Genomic DNA, 14,745 nt, shown 5'->3' on the forward strand with positions numbered 1-14,745 from the left:
TCCAAGCGAGCCACAGAGCGCAGATTCGGCAGGCAAGCGGCGCAAATCCACCCCGCCCGTCCCAGATCGCCTGGCAGGAGTCCCGGAGCCTGGGGGGGGGGGAAGGAGGGCGAAGGGGCGGTAAGGTAAGCCTGGCCGCCTCCCCACCCCACTGTGAGCCGGGCAGGGAGAGGGAAGAGGAGGAGTCTCCGAGGAAGGCGCTGCCGGGCAGCCGGCTGAGAAAGCAAAGAGGAAGCGGCCGGGCGGCGCGCCAGGTGGGACGGCCGCTTCCTGGGCCGGAGAGCAGGCAGGTAGCACAGGTAGGCAAGTGGGCAGGGAAGAGAAGGGGGAGAAGTTGGCTTTGCGAGGCTCTCCGGCCCGGGGAAAGCGCAGGAGCGCGCGCAAACTTACCCGGCCGGCCTTCCCAGTCCAAATCTCGGGGTCCCCCCCCCCTGGGAAGAAGAGGACTTGGCCACCGCAGCTTTCGCACCCCTCGCCGGCCGGCTCCGGGATGCCGGGCAGGTGAGTTCCAGGCAAGGCTTGGGACGGGGACGAGCCTGGTGGGCGAACTCAGGACGCTCCGGGTGGGTGGGTGGAGGGAGCGAAGCCGGGAAACGGGGCGAGGTAGGCGAGGGGCTGGGCCAGCCGAGCGAGAACCTTAATCTTCCCTTGAATTGTAATCGGTCTGAGAATAATCACGGGGGAAGCGTCAGGTAAAGTCGCCCACCTGGAGAAGACTCTCACCCCAGCCTTGTCTGCTTTTCAGAACCACGAAGGTAAACAGAGCTCCGGGACCGAGGTAAGCACGTCGGTCTTCCGATTTTCCAAGGTTTGAAAGTTTTAATGTGCCTTTTTTATTTTGAGTTTATCTGATTTATTACAAGAACAGAAAAGACAGATGGATAGATATGGATAGATAGATAGATAGATAGATAGATAGATAGATAGATAGATAGATAGATAGATAGATAGATAGATAGATAGATAGATAGATAGATAGATAGATAGATAGACAGACAGATAGACAGACAGACAGACAGACAGACAGACAGACAGACGATGATAGATAGATAGATAGATAGATAGATAGATAGATAGATAGATAGATAGATAGATAGATAGATAGATAGATAGATAGATAGATAGATAGATAGATAGATGATGGATGGATTTAATTTTTAAGCTGCCTATCTCGCTATCAAGAAAGCAAGTAAGGTGCAGTACTTTTTTTTTTTAAAGTATTTCTTGCACAGTACTTTTTTTGAAAAAAAATATTATCTCTTACAAAATAAACTGCAAAGTGTAGGTCTTGAATCTGGACAGAAGTGAGACTCATGTAGAAAGTTGCCCATCCAGCTCAGCTCAATCCAGTTTATAGGTTGGGTTACCACGCGATTCAGACAATTAAACACAATCTGCCGACCGAGGCACAAAGAGCTACAGCATTAAAATCTCAGGTGGCAAAACAACTGCAGATAGGCTTCAGATCCCATTTTTAGTTTTATTTTATTTTACTTTTTTGTTATATGGGTTGCCCAGAGTTGTTTGAGAGAGGCTGGCTATATCAATGAAAGAATTTTTTTTTTTTTTGAAACTGTACCATGTAGACATGGATAAGAATGTGGCATTAAGGACCCTCCCTGGCCATGTTTCTACAGCCCACAGCTAAAGAATGCTTTACGGAATTAACCTAGCAAGCAGATCAGGCTGAAAGATAAAATAATCCCACAGTCTGCATTCATACAATAGATTGAGTAAAGTAAATTCCTCTTGAGTTTGATAAGGTAGGTCCCGCACAAGTACTGAGGATTATGGCGTCAGGCTGAATCCCAGTATCCTGAATTTCAGACTTCTGATCATGTGCCCTCTGGACGCAGAGCAAATATTTACACAAAATGATGTCTGTCCATCTCTGCATTCCTGTAGATCTAATTTAATTCTGATATGGCCAAAAAGGTATCCATTGCTTTGAAGTTCCACAGTGAGGGTTTGGAAAATTAAATCAGAAAGAAAATTACATGTACCTTCGGCTGCCCTGGACGGTCTTACCTGAGCGTAAGCCCAATGGGAACTGTTAGCGGTTACTTCTGTGTAAGTGTAGTGTTGGGGGAACATGCTGCAATGCCTCCTTATCTGCGTGGCTCTCTGTGTTAAGATAAGAATAGAAATGGGGTTTATTCAAACAGTGAGCCTAAAGACTTTAACAGAGCCTTTTTCAAACACATTGGCTTTAGCAAAGTAGCTTGAAATCCACCAGAGGAATCCTAAAAGTAGAATTTTGGTGTAGTTGTCCTGAAATCTGGAGTTTAGCAGGCACCTTTGATCTTAAAAGCCAAGCCAGACTGGACTGAGTTAGCACTTGAATGGGAGGCCTCTAGAATATCTTAGAATTTTGTTTGTTTGTATCCCAGCTCTAGTTTTACAAATAACTCAAGGTAGCAAATATATCGAACACTTCCTCTTCCTATTTTCCCCACCACAACAACCCTTTAAAACATTGCCTAAGGCAGGACTTGAACTGACAGTCTCCTGGTGATTGGTCTAAGGCAGGGGTCTTCAAACTTGGCCCTTTGATGACTTGTGGACTTCAACTCCCAGAATTCCTCAGCCAGGCACACGTGCCTGGCTGAGGAATTCTGGGAGTTGAAGTCCACAAGTCATCAAAGGGCCAAGTTTGAAGACCCCTGGTCTAAGGTCATCTAGCTGGCCTCATGCCTAAAGCAGGACTAGAACTCACCGTCTCCTGGTTTCTAGAATGGGAAATACAAATTCCCTGCCAATTATATTGTACTGATGTTGATCCGAGAAATGGATCCAGGACCCATTTGAGCCAACTCGAAGGAGGATTTTTTTATATCAGCCTACAACAGGAATCCGGGTTCAGGGCTCACCGGGGCCAGTCCCTTCCCCGCCCCACATAAAACACTTAAAGAGTTTGCTTTCCAGTGGTGCCAGGAATTATCTCTGCTGATTAAAGCAAGGAAGTGCTAAAGCAGGAGTCCTGCTCCAGGCTGTTAAGGAAGCCAGTTCAGCAAAGCTGGCTTGTTTGGCCAGTGACCCACTGAGCTCAGCCCTTCGCTCCGAATAAACAGAGGCCCGGGGTGGAGTTCAGCCCCACCTGCTTTGCTCATGGAGGAAGAATCCGGCTGACGGGAGGCGAGAAGTGGCCGCTGGCTCCTAAGGCACTGCACCGGCTCAGCGTGCTCTTGTGTGCTTGGCCGTGCACGTTGGCAAAAAGCTACACAACAGGTTTGGGGGGGCCCCCGCGAGAGCCAGGGTGAGCGAGGCACGCTCTTCTGAAATTGCTCCCCGTCTTGGCATGGGTGGCAGCGTGACTACCTCTGGTGCGAGAATAACGTCCAGCATACAGGAAGTCCTCGGCTTACGGCCAAAACTGAGACGGTGGGCAAACAAGGCAGTTGTGAAGCGAATCGGTGCCCGGTTGTATGATTTTTTTTTTGATTTTTTTTGGCCATGGTGGTGAAGAAACTCTAAAGGGAAGCGTGGAGAGGTTGTTTCTGGAATAGGCTGAAGCTTGCTTGACCGTTTCTTCTTCCAAAGGTATCTGCAGAGACCCAGTTGACAAGTTAAAGAATTGCTCGCCTTTCTTTTATTTATTATTTATTTATTTATTAAATTTATATACCGCCCTATCTCCCTTGCGGGACTCAGGGCGGTGAACAGGCGATACTAAAAACCACGATAATAAATAAATAGTTTGTTTTAAAATCGAATTAAATAACAGGCAGATGATAGTTCTCTTTCTCCAGTTGGGTTTCTTGGTCTGGGCGCCCTTAGAACCTCCTGCCACCCCAAAATTGGGGATTCGGGTGGGGAAGGGAGCAGATAAAAATGATTTTTAATAGCAGAAAAGGCAGGGAATCTTCTGGGCCCTTCAAAACTTAATATTTTGTCACAGAAGCTTCCAGCATTCACAGTCCACTCCTTCTAGCACGGGTCTCTTTGGGTTATTTATTCTTTTCAAGTAGCTTTTAGTTCTTTCTCAGCTGGTAGGACTGCTTCGTGTTCTTCCGAATGGAAAGCAAACAAGGAAGAAGGGAATGCTATCTCGGTCCCTTGCGACTTCCTTTCCCTGCCTACCAGCTTGACCTCCGCAGGCTGGTTAATGTTTGATGTTGTGATAGTACCAGCTTGCACCTGGCTCCAAAGCTCCTTCCTTGGCCAGCTCCCCAACGGTCAGAGAGGAGTAAGTGTTGACTGAACAGGACATCTGATCCTGAGGAGGAGTCTGGTGGTCAGCTGACGGCAGGAGAATCCGCACAACCTCGTGGCATCCTGCAATGTTGTGATTACTGGGCTTGAGCTCAAGAGCTTCTGGTTGAGGCACTGCTCAACCAATCAAACGCCCACCCACCCATCAGCTGGAGTTTCTCATCAGATCATTGAATTCCTCTACTCTCTGCTTCTCCCTCCCTCCCTCCTCCTAGGAGTAGGGAGAGATGTATTTTTAGGCTCCCGTGTACTTGTAAGCATAAGACAACTGAAACTCTTGCACCAGCTACCACATGGGGGTGAGTAAGCATGTGTCTTGCCCTGGAGAGTCTTATCCCAGCAGCTGAAAAGGGCATAAATAAAGGTGGTGGATTCATATCAAAGACTGTGTGTCTGGAAAGCGCTGGAGACTGGCAGTTTATCAACCTGCCCTTCGTTTTGGAAAGAACGCTAGAAGCCCGGATCTATCGAATAGGTAACAGAGCATATAAAAACTTGGGTTAACTGGCAAAGCAGAAGGGATAAGCTTGTAAGTAAGGGAGGTGGTGGACATTTCAACTGGCCCAGAAAAGGACTTTCTCTCTTTCAAAACAAGCGATCATTTTCATCGGTTGAAACGGTACAAGTTTTCGAGGCTCATAATGTCACCTGGATTGAAGCCAAATTAAATGTTGGGAATTAAATTTAAAAAAAAAAAAACTACGGAAAGAATAAAAAAAAGATGATTAACAGAGATGGCAAAATTAACTGTTTTAATCGGAGAAAATATATCTAGTTTTGTTTCTACCTGGAAATTTGTGCTTGAGATATATTTTAAAAAAAAAATGAAATCTTGACTCTAGGATCTGCTGAATAATATGTTGGTATAGAAATAGTTAGTACTTGCTAAGTATGTAAAAGTAAAAAGTTGAGGCTGTAGTTTCATTTTGTACTTTGCTGCGCTGAAAAAGTACAGTTTTTGTATTTTCTTTTCCCCCTTTATCATACATTTCTTTCTTCTTTCTTTTCCCCCTCTTTATTTTCATTTGCATTTTTTATTATCTTAATTAAATAAAAAAACTATGAAGAGATTTGAGTAGCGGTGAAATCACCAGGTTAAATAAATAGCTTTTTATTCAGTCATGGGCTGGTCCATCTTTATGGTATGTATTCAGACAGAAGCTGGACTGGGATGTTTTAATTATTTCCTTCCTTCAGTTGAGACTGGGGCTCCTTCTGTCTTCTAGATTGTAGGATGAATAAATGAATCTCAGCAAAAGCATTTCTTAATTATGGATATACTGTAATTGGCTCATAACAGCTTGATCTGTTCATCATCCTTACGCTGTAGGGAAACGGGCAACTTTTTTTTTAATTAAAAAGGTTGCCTTTGCCCCTTTATTAAAAATGTAATTATTTTTAATAGAAGCCCTTAAAAATGGGGCAGCTGACTTAAAGGAGTTGTACTGGCCTGTCTTTTCAGGAAGAAATTTGCCATCCTTGCAAGGAGAAGAAGAAAATTAGGGAGAGGTTTTCCAAGGAAATAAATTAGGGTTCTGTAGAGTGCCCTTTTCTTTTTTAGAAGTCTTTGGTTTTAGTCACGTGAATCTTTCCTGATCTATAGCACAATCACCAGATGGGGGAATGATCATAATGGTGCAAATTTTTCTAGATATGTGCCAAGTTGCAGTCTTAAAACCCAAGTGATCCACTTGCTTTTCTTACAGGATCGCTATAAAAAGCCATTCTGTTCTAATGTTTTCCTAAAATGAAATGTAGGGACAGTTAACAGTGGAAGGGATAGGGAAAAAATTAGGAGAAGGAATAACACCTCGGGGGCTGTTTGGGCTGGAAAAGCAGATGGTGTGGGTAACCTTAAGCCTCTTGGGAAAAGATTTATTCAGATTTACAGAATGTCTATATAGGGGCTGATGGCTTGTCTTTGGCCAGCCAAGATGGGGGGTGGGTGGGCAGAATTTACTACAGCTCAGCTAAGCAAAGATTAATAAAATGGAGCAGCTGGTCTTTATCTTAGTTGCTTATCTACCATAAAGTTATTCTTGTAACGAATGCCTTTCTTGGAAAAAATTGAGTGTGTGTGTGTGTATGTCTTAATTCCTAGAATAGAAGGTGGGAAAATGTAAGGAATGGATAGCTAAAGAGGGAAACTTGACAATCCAAGGGGGTCTCTGAACACGCTCCGTAAAAATACAAGTATATTATTAGTTTGATGGTACGAAAGGGATGCCCAGAATACCCCAGATATAAAAAAAACCCCACACCCTTTTAGTCCTGGAAACTTGGACACATAATTATTTTGCTTTGCTTGGAGTTTGCAAACAAAGAGTTCCCAGCACTAAGACGAGAGATGAGAGCTGCAGACTTGAAAAGATACCTGTGCTCCTAATATCCATTGAGTTGTCTTTGTGGGTTCTCTCAAAAAAAGAAATTGTAGTTTCTATTCTGTCGAAACTCAAAGGAACAGGAGGTTCCCCCCCCTTTAACCCCCAGCAGTTGGGAAATATAACAGCAATTGCTAAACTTTTGAGCAACATCTGACTTTCTCATTTAGATATACAGGGTGTCTTATTAATGTAACTGTCAAGGCTGTGCAATGCTTTGGAGCCCTTGACTGTGGCTCTTTAAAGCAGCTGCCTCATTGGCAGCTGCAGTAGGCTGTGTGTAAAGCGTGTGCTGTGTTTTGCTCAGAGTATTAAAGGCAGGTACTTTTAAGCCCTCTCCGTAGCGAGAAAAAACAGGATGCAGTGGTGTGTTCAAACAGGAGCGTTTCAACTAAAGCAAATATAATCCTGCCTTTGCTAGTGAGATGGAGAAGGCATTCCAATAAGGCAAAGATGTCGGCCTCTTCAAATCTTTGCCAGACACATTTGCTGGATGATGGGATAATTTTAAGCTTCCAGCTGTTACTTCTGCAATTGTGAGGGCTATCCATTTCGCTAGCTCCAAGCCAAGAAATTTTCAGGAGGGTGACCAAAGTCACCTTGCACCCTTTTTGAGTGGGCTTTTATACATTGGAAGTGAATTCCATGTCTCTCTCTTGCTGGGAAAGTGTCCTTGTTGACCGGGCACCAATCTCCTTTGGGCCAGCCTATCCCATAGGCGGGAACTGCCACAGTGACCTCCTCAGAGAAGGGAGAGGACACTAGCAGATGGGGTCAAAAGAGATGAAAAAGTGGATGGGGGAGATGAGCAGGCTGGTCCCAAGGCTGGGCTCAAACACGTCATCAGTTCCAGAGTTGTTGCGCAACCACCAGAGCTCAACTCCTGTTCCTGACTACGTGAGCCTGACAGAAGAACGTAGAAGGATGTGATGAATAATCTGCTTCTGTTCAGCCCTTCACCTTGATCTTTCCTCCCAATCACGGCAGTTTTCCTGGTGTGGTGCTCCTCCCTAATACATTCACCTTTGCTCCCTCCTCTCCAGCAGATGAACACCACGACACACAGCAACTGGTCTTCTCCCGCCCCGGAAAAGCTCCTGACATCCAGCATGGTTGCTACCTCATTCCATTTCTTCTTTCCACCGATGGCCTCCAGCTATTTAATTGTGGAGGACGGTTCCCAGCTAAGGGCTGATCAGAATCACTCCCAGGAGACCCAGTCCCTCTTTTTGACTACATCCACGGCAAAAACCATCTCAGGTCTCTTTGTCTGGACAGCGCTGATCCTTACTTTCCACCAGGTAGGTGGCAGTGCTGCACGGGGCCTCTTGGACTCCATCTTTCCTGCTGGTTGGGTAGGTAGGTGGGAGAGGCGGTAGTTCACATCGGCCAGGCACCCATTTGGGGAAAGATTGTCGAAAGCCATGGCTGCCTGATCAGGTTACGTGGAGTCTTGCTTCCTATGCATCTGACAAGGCGATCTGGGTAGAACTTCTCCATAGCCTCTAGGGGTCACGCAGGATTTGAATTGTGGTATTGTGTGTTCAGATGTTTAGTTTAGTTTTGCTTAGAAAGAGAAAGTGTTTTCAATTTGGAAATAGAGATCCTGGGTGTTGATGGTTTTATGACTTTTCTTATTTTTTTATATATTTATTTATTTGTGGGGAGGGGGATAACATCATATCCTACAGGTTTCTTACCTAGTAAAGCAGCTCAGCCTTCCAGCTTTAGTAGGGTTTTCTTTGGAGGTAAGTCTTTATAGGCCTGCAAAATTAGCATACATGTTTCTCAACCTTGGAAACTTTAAGATGGATGGACTTCCTCTCCCAGAATTCACCAGCCAGCTGTTTTGAAGTCATGTCCATCCCCCTGACAAGTTCTAACCCTCTTTATCTTTCCTGGCTGCTTGTTTGCTTGTGGTTTCCACCCAGAGTGTGTCCCCTTTAGAAGTAGGAAGTGGCAGAAACTTGTGGCCCAAGCATCTTGGGGAGGACAGATTTCCCATTGCTGCTTAGAACCCAGAAGCTTTGGGAGACCTGAAGCTTCACCTCATGCCAGGTTGAAGGCCACGCAAGCAGATATGTGTGGTATTTGTGACTTCCAGCTTCCAAAATTCTTTTTGGCTGGTCTCAAGATGGGCTTTGGAGGTGACAAACAGGCACCCCATCCCCATACAACTAGCTAGAGCACATTGATCCTTACTGGCTCTGTGTGTTTTTCTCCCTGGAAATGCTACATCTGATCCTGTGTTGTGTGTCTTCCCTTTTTTTTCTTTTCTCTCAGATCTTCCTGCACCTGAAAAATTACACCATTCCCAATGAGCAGCGCTACATCATCCGGATTCTCTTTATCGTCCCCATTTATGCCTTCGATTCCTGGCTTAGTCTCCTGCTTATTGGCAGCCACCAGTACTATGTTTACTTCGACTCGGTGCGGGACTGCTACGAAGGTGAGCTGGGATTCACGGCTCTCCTGGAGAACTTAGTACCCCAGGGGTGGGTGTGGATGTAGGCATTCGGTCATAAATTGAGCTGAAGAGTCCAAGTTCAAAGGCAAAATTTTACACAAACCTTCCAAAGTGTGGCCAGGAAGAACAGCCTATTTGTAGAGACTTAGACATGCATGGATTAAAGGCAGTCATATTTAAAATCTTGTGAATTGTTCACAATTTCCACCATCATATTGAGTTCTATGAATGTTTGAGAGCCAGTCTGGTGTGCTGGTTAAGGTGCTGGTCTAGAAGCCATGAGGCTGTGAGTTCTAGTCCTGGCTTAGGTATGGAAGTCAGCTGGATGACTTTGGGCCAAACACCAGGAGATAGTGAGTTCTAGTTGTGCCTTAGGCATGAAAGCCGGCTGGGTGAGTTTGGGCCAGTCCCACTGTCAGCCAAGCCCATCTTACAGAGTGTTGTGGGGAAAAGAGGACGAAGGAGGGTTATACAAGTTTTGCTGTCTTGAGTTACTTATCAAGTAATAAAGGTGGGATGAGCATCTAATAAATCTCCCTTTTTTGCAGCATTTGTGATTTACAGCTTCCTGAGCCTCTGCTTTGAATATCTTGGAGGGGAAAGTACCATCATGGCGGAAATCCGAGGGAAGCCCATTGTGTATGTTGACCATCACTTACTGATATCCATCTCTTGCTTACAGTTGGGAGTATTTCACACCCAACATAGCCTTAAGGTCCCAGGCTTGGTCTGATGTATGGCTCTGCTTTTTCTTAGCTCTAGTTGTCTCTATGGAACTTGCTGTCTCCGAGGGATGTCTTACTCCATTGGGTTTCTTCGGTTTTGCAAGCAGGTGAGGAACATCTCGTAGAACAGAGCTACAGCTGATCAGTTCTCCATCATCCATGTTACTTCCAGGGAAGCCATTATCTTTATTCCCCCCCCCCCAAAAAAAACCTCGTTTCAGTTTCAGTTCATTTTTCCCAGGCAAAATCCTGCAGGTTAGTGTTGTCTGTTGTGTGAAATATTTGCATTTCTCCTGCCTTTATAGGCATAGAGGTAATTGGAGACAGACGCTCAGACTGTGGAAATGCAATCTTAGCCTGGAGACTCTGTTGCTTCCCTGGTGGCTGGACACCAGCTTTCATCACTCCTAGCAACAGCCATGGGTGATAGGGGCATTTGTGGAAGCCGTGGTAGACTGGAGTGTTTGTGGGGGATCTCAGATTGCCCATCCCAGGTTGGACCAAAACTTGAGGTCTGGATTAAGTGATTAGAATCAGAGAAGCTGGGTGGTTTCAATGGAGCCATTTCCTTCTAGGCCACCTTGCAGTTCTGCATCATCAAGCCGGTCGTGGCTATCCTCACCATCGTTCTCCAAGTGTTTGGGAAATACCACGATGGCGATTTCAAGTGAGAATGGAGGGAAACGGGGAGGAAGAAGGGGAAACTGTGACAGACCTGGAAAGGGAATGCTTCCTAACGAGGGATTCTGCCTCTTCCAATGCTTTGCTTTCCAGCATCCATAGTGGATACCTTTATATTACCATCATCTACAACTTCTCGGTCAGCTTGGCTCTCTATGCCCTGTTCCTCTTCTACTTCGCCACCATGGAGCTTCTGAGACCTTTTGAGCCAGTCCTGAAGTTTCTCACCATCAAGGCTGTCATCTTCCTCTCCTTTTGGCAAGGTGAGTCGTTCTACTTCCTGTCATGGGTAGGGAGGATCGGCACTGCCAGGCGGAAGGCCTGAAATGTGAGACTTCGGTTCTCCATTAATGAATTCATCATCCTGGGCCATCCGTCTTGTATCCCACTGTTTCTCAACCTTAGCCATATTAAGATGGGTGGACTTTTAACTCCCGGAATTCCCTATCCCTAGGAAAATAAATATTAAATGAAACATGGGCATGCAAGAAACGTTGGCATGTTCTAGTAGGGCTCTTATATTTTTGTGGATGTTGATCTTTCCTGCTCTAAGTAGAGAAAAACTTAGGTTGGAGCAAAGAGGAGCAGAATAAAATATTTCAGAAGAGAGCATAAATGCCGCAGTGGGATTTTTATTCTTTTGGGTTTTCCTGATGTGTTTTCTCAATACAGTATAAATATCTTGCATTTAAAACAACACTCGGTGGGATCTTGTGCTTCAGAAGATTTCTGGTGTGGGACAATTATGCAGGTTCCTTCAGACGTTTCCTGGATCTGTGGAAAACCCACTAGTGAACTCTTGCTGATGCTTTGCAACCATTCCTATTTTGCAGGGATGTTGCTGGCCATCTTAGAGAAATGTGGGGTCATCCCAGAGGTTCAGATCATTGACGGGAAGGCGGTGGGAGCTGGCACTGTTGCGGCCGGCTACCAGAACTTCATTATCTGTATCGAGATGCTGTTTGCTTCCATCGCTCTCCGTTATGCTTTCACCTGTCAGGTATACCAAGAGAAAAAGGAAAGCGCCACAGGTAATTTGATTTAAGGGGACCTGCTCCTTCAGTTATACAAAATGTAGGCAGGGAGAGGAAGGGATGAGCAAGCAGAAATGCCAGCTGGTATCTTCTTTCTCTAGGGTCAATGAGCAAGACGTTTGTGTTTACTTCCATTTCTCAAACTTGATTAAAAACCATTTTCCCCCAGTTTCTTTCCAAAGAGAAGATAAGGTAGGTGAAACAAATGATGTTGGGAGCATGGTCTAACTTATTTAGGGAGAAGACAGCCAAAGGAAGATGGTGGGAATAGTATGCTTCCATTGTAAAATGCTCTCCCAAGCAACCAATGGCCTCCTCAGCTTCCTACACATCCTTTAAAGTTGGGACGTTCTCTCTTATGGGGCTTGTCCATTTTGGGCGATGCAGTTAGGCATATTTCACAAGATGAAAAATAGTGTATCAACTCAGGAGTGGGCCCCATGCCACCTCCAGGGATGAGTTCAGCTCCAAACAAACCCAAGAGAAATGTGAAATTGTCAAGTGGCTGGGAGATAAGGTAGAAAAGGTCATGACTCTTCTGCAGGAGAAATCAACCTCTGAAAATCGTCAAGGCAAATTTGTTTTTCTTTGGTGCCTTCAACCAACATTGGGTTCCACCTTCCTGGCAGGCTGGTTTGTGCAAGTGCGGCTTCCTTGAAAAGAACAGCTACTTGTCCGTTGATTCTCTTCTGTTCTCTTCTCTTTTTCTTCTAGCAGGTCTGGCCCCATTGCAAAGCATTTCCAGCGGGCTGAAGGAAACGATGAGTCCTCAAGACATCGTTCAAGACGCCATCCACAATTTCTCCCCAACCTACCAACAATACACGCAGCAGTCCATGCAGGAGACAGGAGCGGGGCTTGGACAGAACGGCCACGTGAGCCCTCCAGTAGATACCTCACAGAGCAAGAAGAAGAAGAGCCTTGAGAAACGGATGCTGATCACCTCTGATGACGAGTTGTAAAGAGGCACATTGAAGGAAGGAGAATTTGTGTTTTTGAGGTCTTCTTGCCTCTCTCCAGCCCGACAGCTGTCAATCGAATCACACTACGTTGTTGAACACAGCAATGGAGGCGTCTCGTTCTTGTTCTCAGCTGGCTATCGAGGGAAGACCCTACCTAGGGTGACTTCCCAGATACAGCCAGGCCTATCCTACTTGTTTGTTGCTGTGGCAAACACATCCAAGAGATTTTGATGCACTTGTTGCTGGTCCAAACACCCGGCAGCCTGGAAGGCTGAGGGAAACAGAATTTCTCAGTGGACACAGCTCCTCACATTCCCAATGCATGGAAATAATGCTGATTATTGGCAGAGAAGGAACAAGGGAATGTAGGGACGGACGGAATTGGATGAAATCAACATTTTCATCCAGCAATTGTAGCTCAGTCCCACTGAAACTGGATTCCCATAGTTATCATCCTTTTTTGTGGATCCAATCCACTGGGTCGAGAATCAATAGCTCAGAGCCCCGGAGAAATAAAAGCACTTTTCTTCTTTCCAACACAAGGTGCGGCAACAGGGTGAGGAATTATAGCACTAGATTCCTTTATGAACTTGCATTGAGGCTGCAAAGCGTCTGATCCTAGAATGCACCTTGGATGTCAGAGGAGTTGTGACTTAATCTTGAAAGAAGAGGTGCTGCATTACATTGAAAGCTCTTTTGGTGAACCACTTCAGTGGAATAGGTGACGATCAGGACATCTGCTTTTCGAATGACTGAAAAACCACGTCAGCAGAAATACAGTTTAGCATATGCACCTCTAGGCCACCGCACCACTCGAGATAATTGAGGGGAATATTAAGGCAAAATCAGAACCAATTAAAATTCTTCCAGGGGAGATTTGTTTCTGAACACCTATATGGCAGGTTCACATAGGATGAAGCAGGTTTCTCCCGGATGGTTTTGGACGTCATCTCCCATTCTTTCCAACCAGCACAACTTTGGAGTAAAGGCTGAAGTGTGTTAAGAGGTTCTCTGTGGCTGGTGTACTTCCCCATGGCAGGGCTGTGTTGATCTATTGTACTTCTTCCTAACTGGAGGGTCCAGGTTCCCGAGTGATGGCTATGAATCTTGTGTCAATCTGTACATTTCAAAAATTTAAATTATAAAAACATTTGTAATATTTTTTTCTCCAGTGCTGTCTAATGTTGACAAATTAGTCAGAGAACACATCAATTTGAAAGTCGTTGAATCTGGGTTGAATCTGGGATGGCTAATCATTGGTGCTATAGTTCACTTAATTGAAAACAAAGGAAGTATCACATTGTTGACATAAGGCAGAGGATTTTTACAGCTGTCAAATAGCAAGGAAAAACTCTTTGGTCTATGCTGTAGCTGGCATGCAGCTCCTATTTGTAATTCAGCCCCCGATGTAAGGAATGTCATATTTCTCTCATCTTCTGCAATCTTAATATCTGTTTTACACAATCTAGAATTACTTCTTTGGCTGCCTTTTATCTTCAGACAGACAGCAAAACTCTGAGCATTCATATCAACCCTTCTGCAAAGTTGACTTGATTTTGACCAGCAGCCGAGTTTGATAATGACCATATGATACTTTTTATAGGCAAATATAGCAATGTGACACTTATTACTTATTATATTAAAATGTTCCCTCTATGTCACCCTCCAGAGGGGGTCATAACCTTGACTATTATTAGACCAGTCTTTTTTCCAACTGTGAAACTTTAAGAGGTTGGATTTCAACTCCCAGAATTCCTCAACTAACATGAAGTCCACCCATCATAAAGTATGCTGACTGGAGAATTCTGGGATTTGGAGTCCCTTTTTCTTAACATCTGCCGAGTTAGAAAAAAGAACCACTGTACTAAATCAGAGATCTCAAAACCTGGCAAGACTTGTGGACTTCAGCTCCCAGAATTCCTCAGCATAGCTAAAGTCCACTAGTCTTAAAAGTTGCCAGATTTGGAGACCCCCTGTACTAGATAAAGCAGTGGTATACTACAACAACTACTACTACTACTACTACTACTACTACTACTACTACTACTACTACTACTACTACTAATAATAATAATAATAATAATAATAATTAATATGCCAGCTGGCTATCAACGACTCTGATCACAGACAAGATCCAATCTGAAACCAGAAGATGCTTTATTGGAAAGCTTACCAAAAAGCCACAACGGTTGCAGCTTCGAATTTACAGCAATAAATTAACACAGGGGAAGAGGTTGTCAAATGAAAATCGATTGGACGCACACGCACACACACACACACGGA

At 44.8% G+C, this 14,745-nt stretch overlaps 1 protein-coding gene across 1 annotated transcript; it reads left to right on the forward strand.

Moving 5' to 3' along the window:
* Window positions 1-760: 760 nt before the first annotated feature.
* TMEM184A (transmembrane protein 184A) lies at window positions 761-13,579 on the forward strand. Its single transcript, XM_015819511.1, has 9 exons — window positions 761-778; window positions 7,640-7,894; window positions 8,877-9,042; window positions 9,609-9,699; window positions 9,817-9,892; window positions 10,361-10,452; window positions 10,560-10,729; window positions 11,300-11,497; window positions 12,215-13,579. Exons 2-9 carry the CDS (start codon window positions 7,640-7,642, stop codon window positions 12,460-12,462), a joined length of 1,296 nt encoding a protein of 431 aa, XP_015674997.1. The 5' UTR covers window positions 761-778; the 3' UTR covers window positions 12,463-13,579.
* The last annotated feature ends 1,166 nt before the right edge of the window (window positions 13,580-14,745 follow it).

The sequence above is a fragment of the Protobothrops mucrosquamatus genome, unplaced genomic scaffold (assembly GCF_001527695.2).
Source record: "Protobothrops mucrosquamatus isolate PMUCROS unplaced genomic scaffold, P.Mucros_1.0 scaffold942, whole genome shotgun sequence".
Lineage (NCBI taxonomy): Eukaryota > Metazoa > Chordata > Lepidosauria > Squamata > Viperidae > Protobothrops > Protobothrops mucrosquamatus.